The 16,432-nt window shown below is 61.9% G+C and overlaps 1 protein-coding gene across 1 annotated transcript in view; it reads left to right on the top strand.

The window, feature by feature from the left end:
* Positions 1 to 16,188, top strand: part of HMCN2 (hemicentin 2) — a 32,911-nt gene extending 16,723 nt beyond the window's left edge. Inside the window, exons 35-79 of the mRNA XM_058853822.1 lie at positions 316 to 483; positions 854 to 967; positions 1,076 to 1,218; positions 1,363 to 1,513; positions 1,734 to 1,952; positions 2,194 to 2,307; positions 2,374 to 2,561; positions 2,739 to 2,835; positions 3,090 to 3,251; positions 3,642 to 3,755; positions 3,865 to 3,996; positions 4,472 to 4,603; positions 4,704 to 4,863; positions 5,169 to 5,293; positions 5,379 to 5,562; positions 5,711 to 5,808; positions 6,074 to 6,346; positions 6,445 to 6,635; positions 6,707 to 6,788; positions 7,031 to 7,167; positions 7,271 to 7,412; positions 7,599 to 7,746; positions 7,993 to 8,120; positions 8,242 to 8,398; positions 8,516 to 8,637; positions 8,840 to 9,004; positions 9,092 to 9,199; positions 9,289 to 9,423; positions 9,710 to 9,844; positions 9,954 to 10,138; positions 10,412 to 10,625; positions 10,788 to 10,922; positions 10,993 to 11,183; positions 11,271 to 11,352; positions 11,480 to 11,749; positions 12,521 to 12,670; positions 12,884 to 13,021; positions 13,315 to 13,436; positions 13,530 to 13,767; positions 13,892 to 13,954; positions 14,048 to 14,176; positions 14,277 to 14,597; positions 14,817 to 14,936; positions 15,184 to 15,310; positions 15,430 to 16,188. Coding sequence (XP_058709805.1) covers positions 316 to 483; positions 854 to 967; positions 1,076 to 1,218; positions 1,363 to 1,513; positions 1,734 to 1,952; positions 2,194 to 2,307; positions 2,374 to 2,561; positions 2,739 to 2,835; positions 3,090 to 3,251; positions 3,642 to 3,755; positions 3,865 to 3,996; positions 4,472 to 4,603; positions 4,704 to 4,863; positions 5,169 to 5,293; positions 5,379 to 5,562; positions 5,711 to 5,808; positions 6,074 to 6,346; positions 6,445 to 6,635; positions 6,707 to 6,788; positions 7,031 to 7,167; positions 7,271 to 7,412; positions 7,599 to 7,746; positions 7,993 to 8,120; positions 8,242 to 8,398; positions 8,516 to 8,637; positions 8,840 to 9,004; positions 9,092 to 9,199; positions 9,289 to 9,423; positions 9,710 to 9,844; positions 9,954 to 10,138; positions 10,412 to 10,625; positions 10,788 to 10,922; positions 10,993 to 11,183; positions 11,271 to 11,352; positions 11,480 to 11,749; positions 12,521 to 12,670; positions 12,884 to 13,021; positions 13,315 to 13,436; positions 13,530 to 13,767; positions 13,892 to 13,954; positions 14,048 to 14,176; positions 14,277 to 14,597; positions 14,817 to 14,936; positions 15,184 to 15,310; positions 15,430 to 15,769 — 7,049 coding nt within the window. The 3' untranslated portion in view covers positions 15,770 to 16,188. The remainder of the gene's footprint in view (positions 1 to 315; positions 484 to 853; positions 968 to 1,075; positions 1,219 to 1,362; positions 1,514 to 1,733; positions 1,953 to 2,193; positions 2,308 to 2,373; positions 2,562 to 2,738; positions 2,836 to 3,089; positions 3,252 to 3,641; positions 3,756 to 3,864; positions 3,997 to 4,471; positions 4,604 to 4,703; positions 4,864 to 5,168; positions 5,294 to 5,378; positions 5,563 to 5,710; positions 5,809 to 6,073; positions 6,347 to 6,444; positions 6,636 to 6,706; positions 6,789 to 7,030; positions 7,168 to 7,270; positions 7,413 to 7,598; positions 7,747 to 7,992; positions 8,121 to 8,241; positions 8,399 to 8,515; positions 8,638 to 8,839; positions 9,005 to 9,091; positions 9,200 to 9,288; positions 9,424 to 9,709; positions 9,845 to 9,953; positions 10,139 to 10,411; positions 10,626 to 10,787; positions 10,923 to 10,992; positions 11,184 to 11,270; positions 11,353 to 11,479; positions 11,750 to 12,520; positions 12,671 to 12,883; positions 13,022 to 13,314; positions 13,437 to 13,529; positions 13,768 to 13,891; positions 13,955 to 14,047; positions 14,177 to 14,276; positions 14,598 to 14,816; positions 14,937 to 15,183; positions 15,311 to 15,429) is intronic.
* The last annotated feature ends 244 nt before the right edge of the window (positions 16,189 to 16,432 follow it).

Below are 16,432 nucleotides of genomic sequence, written 5' to 3'. Positions count from 1 at the left end.
AGGATCCCTTAGTCCTGCAGCTAAAGCATGGCATGGACCTGTCCCAACCCAAAGCCCTTGTGAGACCTCTTGGAGGAGCAGAAACACCTGTTTAGTGCAGGATCCACCTGTGATGGTGGCTTGTGGGAAGGGGGGATGTGTCTTCTGGATCTCTGTGTTCTTGGAGGGCAGCAGGACAAGGCAGAGTCTGAAGCTGGCACATGCCCTGTCAAGTCCAACTCCCTGAATTTGGATCATTCTCTGGTGGGGGGATGAAGCACTGAGAAGCCTAAGTGGTTGCTAGTGCTGATCTAACATACAACCACGTCTCTGCAGCCAGTCCCACCTTTGCTCAAGATGATGCTGCTGCAGAAGAAGTGACAGTGATCATCAACAACCCCATCTCCCTGGTCTGTGAGGCTCTGCCCTACCCATCTCCCAACGTCACCTGGCTCAAGGACGAGGTTCCTCTCAAAGCATCTAGAAATGTCCTCCTGCTCCCTGGTACAGTGCTGCTGTCCACTGGTCTGCATGACTGTGGTGGCCCCTTGCTGTGTATGCCTTGGGGATTGGGAGTGGGGCTTTTTCTTGGTCTGGCTGGGGTCCAGCACAGTGGAATGGTGAGAAGTCATCATCCTGCAGGACCTGAGGGCTCAGGCCATCAGCTGGATGCTGCTCTTCCAAGTGCTGCATCTTCTGATAATAATTAGAGCCTCCTCAGTGCTGGTTTTTATCAGCCTGGGACTGGGCTCTGGAAGAGCATTAGGCCCCTCCAGCCAGGCTGGCAGGTGCTCAGCAGGTCCCTTGAGATGCCTTCAGGTGGGGAGAGAGAGGCTGTGAGCAGCAACCCCCTCAGGAGACCCCCTTTGCCCAGGTGGCCACGGGCTGCAGATCCTGAACGCCCAGGAGGAGGACACAGGCACCTACAGCTGCATCGTGGCCAGCGAGGACGGGGAGGCTGTGAAGAACTATGCTGTGAAGGTCCTGGGTGAGGGAGCTCCCCATGTCCTAATTCCTGCAGTGACCCCAGCATGGTAACTGGGCCAGTGCTGCTTCCTTTTGCTGCCTTTTGCCTCTGTTTGTCTTCCCCCACTAGTTCCTCCTTGGATTGCCAGAGAGGATCCTTTGGGGGAATTTGCTGTGAAAGAGGTAAAAACCAGGGTCAACAGCACGGTGGTGCTGGAGTGTGAGACCTGGGCTGTGCCCGAGCCGACCATCCGGTGGTACAAGGACAAGCAGGTGAGGTCCCAGCTGTGAGCAGGGAGGAGCTGCTGGGTTTGGGGACTGTCCCAGCTGGATGGAGTGGGAAGATATCCTTTGTATGGCTGGCTGGGCTCTGCCCCACTCCTGAGTGCAATCTGCTCTTCTCTTTCTTCCTTTCAGCTTCTGGCAAGCTCTGAACACCTCCAGATCCTCAGTGAGGGGCAGGTCCTCCAGATCCAGCCAGCTGGTGTCTCAGATTCGGGGCACTACACCTGTGTGGCCACCAATGCTGTGGGTGAAGATGACAGGGACTTCATCGTGCACGTGCAAGGTGAGCTCTGGGCAGAGAGCCAGCACCCAGAGGAGGGGCTGTCCCAGCAAGAGCAGGGGTCCTCAGGGGTCACTGTGGGAGCAGAGAAGGGTGAGCAGGAAAAAAGTTTAAGCCTGTTGGAAAGCAACATCTCCTCAGCTCCAGTGAGGGCAAATGCTGTGGATGTACCTGGGGGTCAATGTCCCTGCTCCCCACAGCTGAGCGCAGCCTGTCCCCGCAGTGCCCCCCATCTTCCAGCAGCAAACAAGCCCCAAAGAAGCCCTTGAGATCTTCTATCGGGAGGAAGACCAGGATGGGGAGGTGACAGAGCACCGCCAGGCTGTGCTTGGCCAGCCCACCGCCCTCTACTGCGACACCAGTGCCATCCCACCCCCCCAGCTCACCTGGTACAAGGATGGGGAGCCCCTCTCCCCTGGAATGGGGGTGCTGATGCTGCAAGGTAATGGGCAGTGGGTGTGAACTCCCACGGTGGTGCTTGGGGGTGGTCCTGCAGCAGCCTTGTGGGCTGAGAGCATCCATAGCACGGAGGAGTTTGGATCCTGTTCCCTCCCTCCTGCCAGCACACATAGCACCCATGGGACCCCTGAGTCCCTGGGGCTGTGCAGGGCTCTGTGCAGGGCCTGGCTGCGGGGTTGTCCCACACACCCTGTGGCCTGCCCCAGCCCTGTCCCGTGTCGCAGGGGGCCGGGTGCTGCAGCTGCAGGAGGTGCAGGAGGAGGACAGGGGCAGGTACACCTGCGAGGCGGCCAACGCTGCGGGACGGGACCGCCTGCACTACGAGCTGGAGGTGCTGAGTGAGTACAGGCACGGGGGGACACTGGATTGAGGCACACGGCAGCCCCATAACCACCTGCTTCCAGCTGCCCCGGCCATCCGTGGTGGCACAGAGGAGCTGCTGGAGGAGGTGACAGCCACCATCAATGGCACTGTCCACTTTGAGTGTGAAGCTACAGGGCACCCAGAGCCCACGGTGTCCTGGCTCTGGAATGATCTCCCCATAGAGGTTGGCCCACGGCACCAGCTCCTGGAGGGTGGCACAGTCCTGCAGGTTGGTGCTCCCCTAAGCAGGTGGCTGTGCTGGGGAGAGACACAGGGGGCAGTGGATGGAGGGGATGGGGCATTCTTTCATCCAGGAGGAGGCTGCCCTGATCTCACCAAGGTCCCCATGTGAGCCCCAGCACCTCCCCAGCTCTGGGCAGCCCTCAGTGGTGCTCCTCCTCTGCAGGTGGCAATGGTGGAGGCGGGTGACAGCGGGAGTTACACCTGTATGGCTGAGAACCCGGCCGGCTCAGCCGAGAAGCACTTTGCCCTCACTGTGCAGGGTAAGGCATCTCCCCTTCCCTGGGTCACTGATTTACTCCCCTCCTCCTCTTTCTCCACCAACTGGAGTTTCCTGTGGCTCTGGAGCTGCGTGGCTGCCTCTGTCCCTTTGTGCTGGTCACGCTCACCCTGTGCCAGGAGGTTGAGGTGCCACACGCTCCGAGCAGGTGAGAGGCTCGGTGCGTGTTTCCTCCTGGGGAGGCATCGACAAGTGATGGTTCCCCTTTGGCATTGTCTTTTGGGTGCTCTGGAGCAGAAGCTCCCAGGAGTGTGGGGACAGACCCTGAAAACATCGATGGCGTTGTCAATGGCAGCGTCTCACTCGTGTGTGACATCCAGTCCCACCCGGATGCAGAGATCACCTGGTACAAGGACGGCCACATCCTGCGGCTCAGTGAGGAGGTGACCGTCACCCGAGGTATGTTGGGATGAGCCAGGATGATTGCCTGTGCCCCAGCTCTTGACAGCAAGCTCAGGGTCCCCATATCTCCCTTTTTGGATGCCTCATGTGGGTCTTGAGCTCAGCCTTTGTGTTGTATGACACACTCATGACACTGCTGAGTGATCCCCTCTGGAGAGGACCAAGGGCTGCATCCTGCACAACTCCATGCTGCTGCTTCCTGGGAGCTCAGCATCCTTTCCTGCAGGGCACAACAAGGCTTTGGACCTCAAAAATGAGAATTCCATGGCCAGACTCCTTTAGCATGGAGCTTGGCCGGGTGCTGGGGGATCAGTCTGCTTGCTGGCGTAGTGGCCCAGACCTGGTTCTGCTCCAGGCTGTTGATTCCCTGCTCTCCACTTCTTCCAGGCTCTCGGGTGCTGCAGCTCCCTCACCTGCAGCTTTCCAGCTCAGGCACATACACGTGTGTGGCACCAAACGTGGCCAGCCAGGATGAGAAGAGCTTCATCCTCACCATCCATGGTAAGCAGTGAGGGCTCAGCCAGGAGCTCTGTCCCCCGAGCACACACTGAGGAGCTGACAGTGAGTCCCGGTCTGTCTCACACCCCCTGTCCCTGCTCATCCTCCTCAGAGCCCCCAGGCATCCAGGACCCACAGCAGGAGACACTTGAAGCTGACGTGGGGACAGCCCTCACCCTGACCTGCCAAGTCACTGGTGTGGCCGTGCCCACTGTCACCTGGCTGAAGGACGGGCACCCGCTGGGTGTGTGCAGGGGAACGCTGTGCCCTGCTGCCACCCCCAGCCTCACTGCTGCTCCCCTCCAAGCAGTCCTGCCTCTGTTTCCCATCTTCTAATCCTGCTGCAAGAAACCCTCAGGGCTGCACAGGGAGGGGATAGAGCGTGAAGGGGCTGTCTGTTTCCCTGCATGCTTTTAAGAGACCTCAGATTCATTCCTGAGGCTCGAGGCAATGGGATGTGGGCACGAGACGTGATGGAGGAATATGTGGGGGGTGAGCTGTCTGGGTACCCTTGGGGTGCTTGCTGGGACAGGGGTTTTCCCCCAAACCAGTGTCTCTTTTCTCCTGTAAAACTCCAGGCGTGAACTCTGCAAAAACCCTGCTTTGCTTTAACAGCCAAACCTGGGTCCCGATGGGGGAAGGGGGAAGCATGACAATGAGCCTGGGGAGGGCTCAGTGGAGGAGCACTGCTCAGCCCCCTTCACCCTGTCTCCTTGCAGAGATGAGCCCAGAGCAGGGTCTGGTGCTGGGGGGGGCCCAGCTCCAGCTCAGCCCCCTCCAGCCCTTCCACCAGGGCCAATACACCTGCCTGGCACAGGGGGCACGCAAGGACTTCATGGTGCTGGTGCGAGGTAGGGCTTGCCTGAGGCAACCTGGTCCCTGCAGGCTCTGCCTCAGAGATGAGCCTTCCTCCCCCTCCTCTTCCTCAGCCTCCCTCTCTCCTCGGTGCAGTGGCCCCCCGGATCAGCAGCTCAGGGGACCCCAGCGAGCACAGCGTGCTGGAGGGCAGCAGGGTGAGGCTGGAGTGCCGGGCAGAGGGGCAGCCCACTCCCCACATCTCCTGGCTGAAGGACGGGCAGCCCCTGGGGCTGCAGCCCCCCTCCCGCGCCCGGTGAGTCTGGGGGGACACCCCAGGGCCAAAATTGCCGGATGAGACAGGTTGAGCTGTGCTGCTTCTTCCTGTTGCTTGCTCTGAGATGCACTCATCCCAGCTCTTTGCAGAGGGAATATCATCCTGGGTTAAACCCTGGAGTCTGGGAGGGTCACTGTCACCCTGGCAGGGTCCCACTTGATGCCTTGACCTTGCAAAGCACCCCAGAATCCTCATCCTCAGCTGTGAACTGAGCACAGAGCGCTTCTGCCCCGCGGGCACGTTCGGGATGAGCACGGAGGTCACTGTGCCATCCTCCCCATCAGGGTGTCCCCGGATGGCAGCACCCTGCTCCTCGAGGGGCTGCGAGCCGCAGACTCCGGGGCTTACACGTGCCTGGCCCGGAACAGGCTGGGCGAGGATGCGCGGCTGCACACGCTGAACGTGCTGGGTGAGCGGGGCTGGGACCTGCGGGACAGCGCCGGGGCCACCCCCGCCCCCGACAGCGCCAGCAGCCCCTCTGTCCCCCCGCACAGTCCCTCCTGCCATCGAGAGAGCTGCCGATGACTCGGAGGTGGTCCGTGGAGCCCTGTCCGCCGCGGTGACCCTGCAGTGCCGGGCGCGGGGGTCCCCTCCGCTACACGTGAGCTGGCTGAAGGACGGGCTGCCCCTCCGCCTGTCCCCTCGTGTCACCCTGCTCTCGGCCGGGCACATCCTCCGGTGAGAGAGAAGTGACCCTGGAGCCCCGGGCTGCGGGGCTGGTTTGCCTGAGGGCGCTGCCCTGAAGTGGCTGAGTGTCACCTTGGGGAGCAGGGTCACCCGGAGCTGATGTCTGCTCCCCATCCCCGTGTCCCATCCCTCGCCTTAGGATCTCCCAGGCGCAGCTCTCCGATGCCGGACTCTACACCTGCATTTTCTCCAGCCAGGCAGGAGTGGCCGATCGCAGCTTCGTCCTGCAGATACAGGGTACAGGGCAGGGGGCTGGGGAGGGCAGAGCAGGGGACACCCGGACACTGGTTTTGTTGGCAGAGTACACGTTGTGCATTGCAGCCCATCCCCAAGCAGGGTCCTGAGCCATTCCTTGACTGCTGGGGTGGGCTTGGACAGGATGGAGCAAAGCAGAAGCAGCCCAAGATCAGTCCTCAGGCTGAGCCCGCTCCAGCTGCTTGCAGGACACCGGGGAGTGGCAAAACCCTGCCCCAGTGTCTGGGGATCTGACTTTTCTCCCCAGCACCCCCTGTCCTGGAGAGCCCCGAGAGCAGTGAGGAGCAGATGGTGGCTGAGGGCTCCGATGTCACTTTCACCTGTGAAGCCAGCGGGTCCCCAGCACCATCAGTGACCTGGCTGAAGAACGGAGAGCCCCTGGGGCAGCAGAGTGACCAGGTGCCTGGTGGCCAACAGCTGAGTCTGCTGGCCGTGGCACCGGCCGATGCAGGCATTTACTCATGCCTGGTGGCGAATGAAGTGGGAGAGGTCAGCAAAGCCTTCCACCTCGTGGTGATGGGTGCGTGTCATCCCTCTGGGATTTGGGAAGGGCAGCTTAACCAATTTTTTGGGAGCAGTGAGCAGATGAGCCCTCCTGCCTCGCTGTGTGCCTTGCAGAGCCACCCTGTGTTGAGGCTGCATCCCACCCCACTGAGATATCCATCGCTGTGGGCACCCCTCTAGAGCTGAAGTGTGTGGTGACGGGTGTCCCCATGCCCACTGTCACCTGGGAGAAGGATGGACAGCTGCTGGCAAGGCCCTCACTCATGTCAGGGAACGAGAGCATCCTCCACATTGAGAGCATTGAGGTAGGAGCTCCGCTTTTTTCTCCTAACCTGGGTTTTCTTTTTGTGCCTCAATTTTTGCCTCTCCTGTGCAGGTGGCTGATGCTGGCTTGTACACCTGCCTGGCCACTAACCCTGCAGGGGACGACAGCAGGAGCTTCCATCTCAACATCCAAGGTAGTGTGATCTCAGCAGTGCAGTAAGGAGGGGGCTAGCAGGGGCGTCTGAAGGATGGTCCAAGCCTTGGGGACCAGAGAGACAGAACATCCTTTTTTGGGGTTGCTGTGGGCTCCAAAAGAGGGATCTGGAGCACAGTGGTGGTCCTGCAGAGTCTGGGCCTATGTACGACTCATGGGGACAGGGACAGAGGTGTCCAACCCACGAGGGACACCCTGACCCCCCTGGCCCATGTCCCATAGGACCCCCCAGCATCGCCAGCACCGGGGAGATCCCCATCATCACGGCTGTGGCAGGGGGGCAGCTCCTCCTGGAGTGCCCAGTGGGGGCTGAGCCCCACCCCAACATCGAGTGGCACCGGGAGGGCTCCCAGCTGCAGGTACCTGTGACAGGACCGGGCTGAGGGGCTGCGATGCACCAGCGGCATGGGGCTGGTGCTGGCCTGATGCTGAGGATGCTGATGGGGGTCCCGGGGGTTTCAGGAGGATGCTCGCAGGCAGGTCCTGGCGCAGGGGCGTTTCCTGCAGCTCCGGGCGGTGGCTGCGGCGGATGGTGGCGAGTACAGCTGCAGGGCCACCAGCCCTCCTGGGGACACCGGCCCGCGCGTCCGGGTGCAGGTTCACGGTGAGCGCTGCCCTGCCCTGGCCCTGAGCGCCGGCTCCTTCCCGGTTAAACCCAGGGTGTGGGGTATCATAGGGTGTCTTATGGTCGGGTGATGGGATGGCAGCCCCCGGTGCTGCTCTGGGCTGGCATCCTCCCACCCTGAGCTTTATTCCACACTCTGGGTGGTGTCTCTGGGTGCTGCCGCAGTGGCCCCGGAGATCCAGGCGGGCCCCGAGGAGGTGAAGGTGCTGCTGAACGCCTCGGCTGTGCTGCCGTGCCTGGCGGAGGGGTGGCCCGTGCCCCGGGTGACGTGGCGGAGGGATGGCCAGCTCCTGCCCCTGCCTGGCAGCGACAGGTATGAGGCTCTGCGGGTTGGTGGCACCAAGAGCTGGTGCTCAGATCATGCCACCCTCCACAGCAACAGGTGGTTTAGTGTGCCAGTCACCCTGCGAGGAGCTGTGCTCTGTCCTCACACCAGCTCAGTGGGCGTGTGCTGCATGTGGCTGCAAAGGCACTTGTCACCTTCCCAACCCTTGTGCCCTGTGTGATGCAGCCTAGCCATGCAGAGCCCCCACAGGGATCACTTGCTCTTCCTCCTCAGGCTGCAGCTCTTGCCTGGAGGCTCCCTGAAAATTGACCCTGTCCAGGCGCAGGATTTGGGCCATTACCTGTGCATGGCATCCAGCCCTGCTGGCTCTGCCTGGCGAGGCCTGGACCTCCATGTCCTGGGTAAGTGGGAGATGGATCCCTCCTGGGCTCACCCTCCTGCTACCCACCACTGCTGGGCTGCTCTCATCAGTGCAGTGATGTGCTACTGTCCTGTGCTCATCGCTGCCGTGCCCTCCCACAGTCCCTCCTGCCATCACACCTGGGCCCTCCAACCTCACCCTGCTGGCTCAGCAGCCAGCCACGCTGGGCTGTGACGCCTGGGGGTCCCCCGAGCCCCACATCAGGTGGGAGAAGGATGGCCACCCCCTGAACCTGCACCTCCCACATGGCACCTACAGGTACATGCAGCACCCGCCACCTTGTACACCAAAGGGTTCCCCTGTAGGGTGGGGTTTGCCCTTCCTGCTGCCCCCCGTGGGACAGGGGTGATCCTGATGTGTGCTCTGCCCACCCAGTTTGCAGTCCTTAGGGTCACTGCTCATCTCCAGCCCTGGTCCCCGGGACGAGGGGCGGTTTGAGTGCATCGCCACCAACGCTGCTGGAGAGGCACGGAAGGTCTTCCTTGTGTCTGTCCATGGTGAGCTCCTGGGGCTGGGGGTCCTGCTGAGAGTGGCTTCCCCAGGATCTGTCACCTGCAAATGGTTGGGTCCCCACTCAAGAACTGGGCTTGGGGGTGGACAAGAGGGGAAGAGAAATTCTCGTGCCCATATGAACAGTGACAGAAACCTCTTCAACATTTGCCATTCTGCCCTGCTCACCTCCCTCCCTCCTTTCTCCAGTGCCCCCCACCATTGCTGATGACCTTACAGATGTGGTTGTCACCCGGCTGTCCCCCGCAGTCCTCACCTGCTACACCTCGGGCGTGCCCCCACCCACGGTGTCATGGAGCAAGGAGGGGGCTGAGCTGGGCAGCAGAGGAAGGGGCTACCGTGTCCTGCCCAGAGGTACAGCACAGGGCAGCACAGCCCTGGTGGGGACAGGGCATCCCTGCCAGCCCTCCCACCGCCTCCCCTCTGCCTGCCGTTTTCCAGGAGCCCTGGAGATCCGGCAGGCGCTGCCTGCACACACCGGCCGCTACACCTGCACAGCTCGGAATGCTGCAGGCACAGCCAGGAAGCACCTCTGGCTCACAGTGCATGGTACCCCATGACATACACACAGCTCCAGGGTCCTGCTGCTGGGGGTTCTGTGCCCTCTTCCCAGGGTAGCACTTCCCTGCCCTTCACAGAGCCCCCTGCCTTGAAGCCCCTGCCTGGCATGGTGATGGTGATGGTCAACACCAGTGCAGTGCTGTCCTGCGAGGCCACAGGTGTCCCCCAGCCAGAGGTCACCTGGCAAAAGGATGGTGTTGGCATCACTGGAGGTGAGCAGGAGTGTGCTGGGGGCTGGCAGAGCCCACATTACCTGCCAACCTTTACCTAGGGGGAGATTTAGGTGCCAGGAGTTTGTAGGCATCCTGACATGGTGTGGGATGTCACTGTTCATGGGTTCTCCTGGCTGCTGGCCTACAGGGGTGTGGTGGCCACTGGAGCTGTTCCATGGACAGTCCTTGGGAAGAGGCACTTCTGTGGGGGAAGCAGTCCCTGCACATCATCCATCAGTGCCTTGGCTCAGCTGTGCTGCCCCATCCTGTCCTTCATTTCTGGCAGGTTCTGGGCTGAAGGTGCTCCCCAACGGGCAGCTCCGTCTCCTCCGAGCAGCCCCAGAGGATGCAGGTACCTACCTGTGCATGGCTCGCAACCCCTCGGGCACCACTGCGGGGAGGACCAGGCTCATTGTGCAAGGTACAGCAGTGATCAGAGCCCCAGTGCTCACAGCTCTGCTCAGCACCTTCCCCAGCTCCTCACAGCAAACGTGGCTGTAAGCAAGTCACTGCCCTTCTGCCCCATCCAGTGCCCCCCGTCATCGCTGCCGGCCCCCTGGAGCTGGTGGTCCTGGAGGGGCTGGAGGTGCTGCTGCCCTGTGCCGCCCGTGGTGTCCCCGAGCCCCGAGTGTCCTGGAGCCGGGAGGGAGCCCTGCTGAGGGGTGGGAAGGCCACTGTCCTGCCCTCTGGGGAGCTGCTGCTCCGCAATGTCCAGGTGAGGCTGGAGCACTGAGGAACAAGTGTCTGCTGCTGCTGAAGAGCATTTGGCTGGTTGGGGATGTATCTGGCACAGGGAGAGCCCCGTGCAGTGCTGTGCCACAGGCTGGAGGGTTGGGGCAGTGTGAGATTGTTAATGTGGGCTGGGAAAAGTGGCTCTGTCCAAACTGTGGCTTTTTAGATGCACAAAAACCAGCAGAGTGGTAGCTCAGCGAGCCAGGGCTGCAGCTGGAGCCCAGAATCAAGATGACTCCCTCTCATCCTCACACAGGAAAGGGATGCTGGCAGCTACTCCTGCACCGCGGTGAACTCTGCTGGGAAGGCCGTTCGCCGGCTCTCCCTGTCCATCCACACCCTGCCCACCTTCACCCACTTGCCCACAGACATCACCCTGAGCCCGGGCGAGAAGCTGGAGCTGCTGTGTGCCGCAGTGGGCAGCCCCCAGCCCCACGTCTCCTGGATGGCCAACGGGCAGCCGGTCACTGGTACCTGGGCAGGGACAGAGGATGCTGAACTGGGGGGACAATGACATCCTGGTGCCACCTCTGTCCCACCTTTCAGGGTCCCCGGGGTGCCAGCATGTCTGGCTGTGGGGGTTGTAACCAGCTGATGGCCAACCAGCCTTTTTGGGGGTTTGCACCCCGCAGATGGTGCATCAGGCCACAGCGGGCGGAGCGTCCTGCGGCGGGAGGCAGTCGCACCCACGGACAGCGGGACCTACGTGTGCCACGCTGAGAACAGCGCCGGAGCCATCAGAGCCACTGTCCTCGTGTCTGTCAGAGGTAGGTGCTGGCAGGGAAACTGGGCTGCCCAGCCAGCCCTCCTCCTCTGCCACCCCTTTCCCTTTCCCAGAGGCGCCCGTCATACAGGGGGATGCCAGCATCTACCAGGTGGAGCACTCCGGAGGTGATGCCCTCCTCGACTGCCATGCCCAGGGTCACCCTGAGCCCCTGATCCGCTGGAGCAAGGACGGGGTGCCGGTGGTGGCCCACGGGCGCCTGCACCAGCTGCAGAATGGCTCCCTGGCCATCCGTGCTGTGGGGGTGAGCAGGGCCTGGGGGGTGCTGGCACATTTCAGGGTGCTTTCCTGGCAAAGCAAAACGCTGTGCTGATGCTGTTGGTCCTGCTAGAGCACTGATGTGGGGCAGTACCGGTGTGTGGCGGAGAACGATGCGGGCATAGCAGCAAAAGTTGTCACCCTGGTTCTGCAGAGTGAGTGCTGGGCCCCTCCGCACCCTTCTTTTAAGGGACTGCAAACCATGTCACCTCTCAGCCCCTCCAACTACCCCTGATCTGTGGGGGATGCTGCATCACCTCCTGCATCCCTTTCCCTGCCCAGGTGCCCCTGTGGTGACAGTGACACCAGCAGAGGCGAGGGTCCATGCTGGGCAGCAGGTGCTGCTGCACTGTGTGGTGTCAGGGGAGCCCACGCCCTCTGTGGAGTGGCAGCAGGATGGGGAGCCACTGCCCGAGGGTCCCCACGCTCGTGTCCTGCCCAATGCCACCCTGGTCCTGCCCTCTGTCACCCACCGTGACGCCGGCAGCTACTCCTGCGTCGCCCGCAATGCGCTGGGCTCTGCCGTCGCCCACACCTCCCTGGATGTCCAAGGTGGGTGCCTGCCCCTGGTCCTGGGGGTTTGGCTGGCTGGGGGGGCTGGGGCTGCCTGCAGTGCTGCTACACCCCAGGGCAAGGCCTCCAGCGTGGTGGTTTGGAGTGATAATGCCTTGCTTGTTCTAACCCCTGTGATTCACTCTGGTTTGTCCTCTCCTCTCTTCCACCGCTCAGCTGAAGGCCTGAGCCCAAACAGACCCAATCCCAGGCAGCCACCGCGTGCCAGCCCTCACTTGCCTCTCCTTGACCTTCCTGCCTTAGTTGCCCATGACTGAATTTCTGTCTCCCAGGGGCTCTGCTGAACGCACAGACACATCCTTTCCTGCTGCCCCGTGGGAGCAGAGAGTCCTGCTCTCTTCTTCCAGGCAGAAGCAAGTGCCAGATGCCCTGTGTGCCCTTGTGTGGCTGCTGGCATTTCGCTGCCAGGCACGCCGGAGAAGCAAATAAAAGCTTGGGGCTATGCCAGGACCTTGAGGTTGATACAGTGCAGGGTTTGGGGGTGTCAGTGCCTGTTGGTGTGACGAGGCACAGGGCCACACTCACAACATCCCTTTTCAACATGGCACTGTGCCTGGAGCCATGGGGTCTCTGGGGACTGTGCTGCAGCCAGGCAGGGACACTGCCTGCTTGATCTGGCTGCCTTCATCTCCAGAAAACAAGATTTTTTTGGACATGCAAGTTAGTGAGAGGGGAGTCAGGCAAGCACCCTGCTCTCCCATGGGAGTGCAGTCCCAGTGCTGCTGCCTGACCCAATCCCATTGGCCCCAGGGGAGCTGCAGCAGGTGCGGGGCAGCCTGGTCGGTGTCATCAATGGCTACAAGCTCGGTGTGTCCACCCTTGATGCCAGCGTGCTGGGTGACTCTCAGTCCAGCACCGCCACCCTCCAGAGCAGCATTGGCAGCATTCCACCTGCCATAGGTGGGTGGACATTCCTACCCTCACCCTTGTGAGAGTTTTGACCTCTGTCAGATATAAATCTTGTGGGAAAGGTTTTTATTTCTTTTTTCACCCAAAAAGCAAACCTTTTTCCCCCCAAACCTTCAACTGTGGGTGAGGAGGGATGGGCCAGCCTGGGCACCCCCCGAGGAGGGTGCTGGCTCCATGGTGGCACCCTTTCTTCCCCATTCCCAGGGCCACTGATGCGGGTGCTGGTGACCATCGTTGCCCCCATTTACTGGTCCTTGGCACACGCCAGCGGGGCAGCCCAGAGCGGCTTCCTGCTCACCCAGGGCACCTTCCAGCACGAGTCACTGCTGCAGTTTGCCACAGGTGAGGGGTCTCTGACAGGAGGAGCTCCTGGGGAGCTCCATCTCCCCCATGCACCACCCTGATCCAAGAGTGAAGCTGAGTCTGGGGTGCTGTGGTGTGCTGTGGGATGCTGTGGGGTGCTGTGGGATGCTGTGGGGTGCTGTGGGGTGCTGTGGTGTGCTGTGGTGTGCTGTGGTGTGCTGTGGGGTGCTGTGGGGTGCTGTGGTGTGCTGTGGTGTGCTGTGGGATGCTGTGGGGTGCTGTGGGGTGCTGTGGGGTGCTGTGGGGTGCTGCTCACTGTTCCCCCCTGGCAGGGGAGCTCCTGCGGGTCACCCACCTTGCCCGGGGTGCGGATGGTGCTGGTGTTCTGCGGCTGGACAGCGTCATCAGCGGCTCCGTGCCGGAGATCTTTGGCGATGCCGTGGTGCTGCCGCAGGTGATGGCATTGCCCGTTATCCCCAAGGGACCACGGCTCCCATGCTGGGAACACGGGGGCTCCATGGCCTGAGCCCTCCCTGCCTCTCCCCAGGAATTCAGTGAGCGCTATGTGCGGACGGGCGCGGGGCAGCTCTCCGGGGGCTCGGTGCAGAGCTTCCTGCGGGATGGGCGCCTCGTCCGTGCCCACTGCAATCACACCATCGTGTTCGACCCCCCCGAGGGGCCACAGCCCCCCCGGGTGCAGCACCTCCGGGCCAGAGCCATCACAGCTTCCTATGACCCAGCCAAACAGGAGCTCCACTTCCAGCTCCGTGCCTCGCTTGATGCAGGTAACCAGGAGAGCCCCCAGGATGGGGATGGAGATCTGCTGTCAGTTCTGGGTGTCTGTGAGGGTGCAAAGGCCATGTCCCTGCAGTGACACAGCACATCTAATTCTCTCTGCTCAATTCACAGGGGCTGATACAGACCAGTGCCCACTGGGATTCATCCCATCCCCTGGGCAGCTGTACTGCATTGGTACGGACCCGTCCTGAAGGGCCGTGAGGATGGCAAGGGGCAACTGGGGCTGCTTCCCTGTCCCCCCAACCCTGTCCTGTCTCTGTTCCCCAGATGTTGATGAATGCACCGAGGGGTCCCATGCCTGCCGCTACAACCAGATTTGCCAGAACACTGCCGGGTCCTACGGCTGCTCCTGCCCTCCCGGCTACCGCACACTGGGTGTTGGCTGGCCGTGCTTGGGTATGAGCAGGGCTCTCAGGATCCATGGTCACCTCCCTGCCCTGTTCCAGCCTCAGTTTCCCCCATCCAGCTGCAGCTCCCCATCTCTTTCCTCCCCCAGATGTCAATGAGTGCCTGCAGTTTCCCCCACCCTGTGCCTTTGAGTGCCGCAACCTGCGGGGCTCCTACGAGTGCCTGTGCCCTGCTGGCAAGACCCTGCTGCCAGGCGGGCAGTGTGGCACAGCGGGGATGGAGGGAAGGGACACAAGGAGCAGCATGCCCTGGGATACTTCCCTGCGCCGGCAGGGGCCCAGCAGCCGCCCACGGGGACGATCCATCTACACTCAGCTCGCCCTGCGCCGGGTGGCGAAGGATGCAGGGATGGCTGCCCGGGCCCCGCCCTGCCCCGTGGGCTACATCAGGAGGAATGGCACCTGCACGGGTGAGCGTGCACTGGGGAAGGGTGTTGGAGGCAGTTCAGAGACTACTTTGTCCCCAGAAAGTACCTCATGTCCTCCTTGCTGCCCTGTCCACCGCTTTGTTTGCGCCCTGTGGTGTTTGCTGTGCTGGGAAAGGGAGGTGAGAGCCAGGCTGGACCAAGGCAGTGACACCACAGGGGACTGATCCTTCCCCTCTTGCCTTTGCACCTCTCGTCCCACAGATCTTGACGAGTGTCAGACACTGAACCAGTGCCAGCACGAGTGCAGGAACAGCCTGGGCACCTACCGCTGCCTCTGCCCCACTGGGTACCGGCTGCTGTCCAACGGGAAGACCTGCCACGGTCAGTGCAGGGGTGCCTGGGGGTGCCCAGTCCCCATGATGCCCTGGGTGTCATCTTTTTGGGCTGACAGTCATTATCCTCTCTTGGGACAGTTGTTCCCAGTCTCAGCTCTCTGCAGTCTGAGTGCTCCTGTCTCGCTGCCTCAGTGTCCAGGCAGATGTAGGGAGGTGGGGGAGCTGGGGATTGAACCCCCATCTCAGCCATGGGCACCCCAGCACCCTCAGACCTGGCCCCTCTCTCTCTGCAGATGTGGATGAGTGCATGGAGGGCACAATCCAGTGTGGCTCGGGCCAGATGTGCTTCAACACCCGTGGAGGTGCCCGGTGCGTGGATGTGCCCTGCCCAGCTGGGTACCGGAGAGGCTCCAGCCCAGGGTGAGTCGTGCCGTGGGGCTGGGGGTGCCCATCCCGCTCTCCTCACGTCACCATGACCCCGAGTGTCCTGCCCACTCTCTGGCACCCACCACACCCCACGTTCCCCATCTCTCACTCAGGCTGTGCGTGGGTCGCTGCCCCCCGTTCTGCGGCCCGGCCGGCCCCACGCTGCAGTACCAGGCGCTGCCCCTGCCCCTCGGCATCGCTGCCCGCCGGGACGTGCTGCACCTCTCCCCGGCCACCTTCCTGCGCCACCGCCCCGTCTTCAGGCTGCTGGAGCAGGACCCCGACAGCCCCTTCGCCCTCCGCACCGAGCGGGGTCAGGGCATCATCTCCACCCTGCGGCCGCTGCGGGAGCCGGGCACCCACCGGCTCAAGGTGCAGGTGCTGGTCCCAGACGGGCAGCAAGCACCCAGCATCTTCCTCTTCCTCATCTCTGTCTCCCCCTACCCTTACTGACACAGCCCAGGGACAGGAGGGGACTCAGGGCCATTTCTCCTCCTGTCCCTCCCCACCCCATCAGTGGGACACGTGGCTCAGGGAACGCTGAGCTTGTACCTCTTCTGTCCCTCCCAGACACCCCCTCGCCTCTCAGCTGTGTTCCTTTCACCCAGGGCTGGGCCCTGACTCAGCAGGAGAGTCAGGATCCCGGTGGGGATAAGATGTCCTGCCAACCTCTTGCAGTCGGGTCCCAAATCCCAGAACAAACACAGCTCTGGATGGCCTTGGTTGCTATCAGTCCCCAAATGTGACATTGGCCAGCGAGGGTCTCACCAGGGTGCAGGGAAGGATTCACTGGGCTGGGGAGGGTGTGGGGCACCCCAGCATTAACCTTGTATTAAATTGAAATAGTATTTTTTGTTTGTTTTTTAAAAATCTACTTGGTTTCTGTACCCTCTTATTGATTTATGAAGGTGTTTTGTGACTAAATATTAGCTGTGCCCGAAGAAGGCAGCTTCCTTCAACGTGTGGGAGAATTCCCATGGCTTTGGACACCTCCCTGCCTGGCCTTGGACCATAAAAGGGAGGTTGTCTGGATGTAGCAATGCCAGGAGGCCAATGTCCAGCCCCTGAAGGTCCAATCCTGCCCCAGTGGCAAGTCCCTCAAGCAGCAAGAGCAGG

This window comes from Poecile atricapillus, chromosome 20 (assembly GCF_030490865.1).
Source record: "Poecile atricapillus isolate bPoeAtr1 chromosome 20, bPoeAtr1.hap1, whole genome shotgun sequence".
Lineage (NCBI taxonomy): Eukaryota > Metazoa > Chordata > Aves > Passeriformes > Paridae > Poecile > Poecile atricapillus.
The sequence above is the reverse complement of the archived record's forward strand: the minus strand, read 5'-3'. Positions and strand labels throughout refer to the sequence as shown.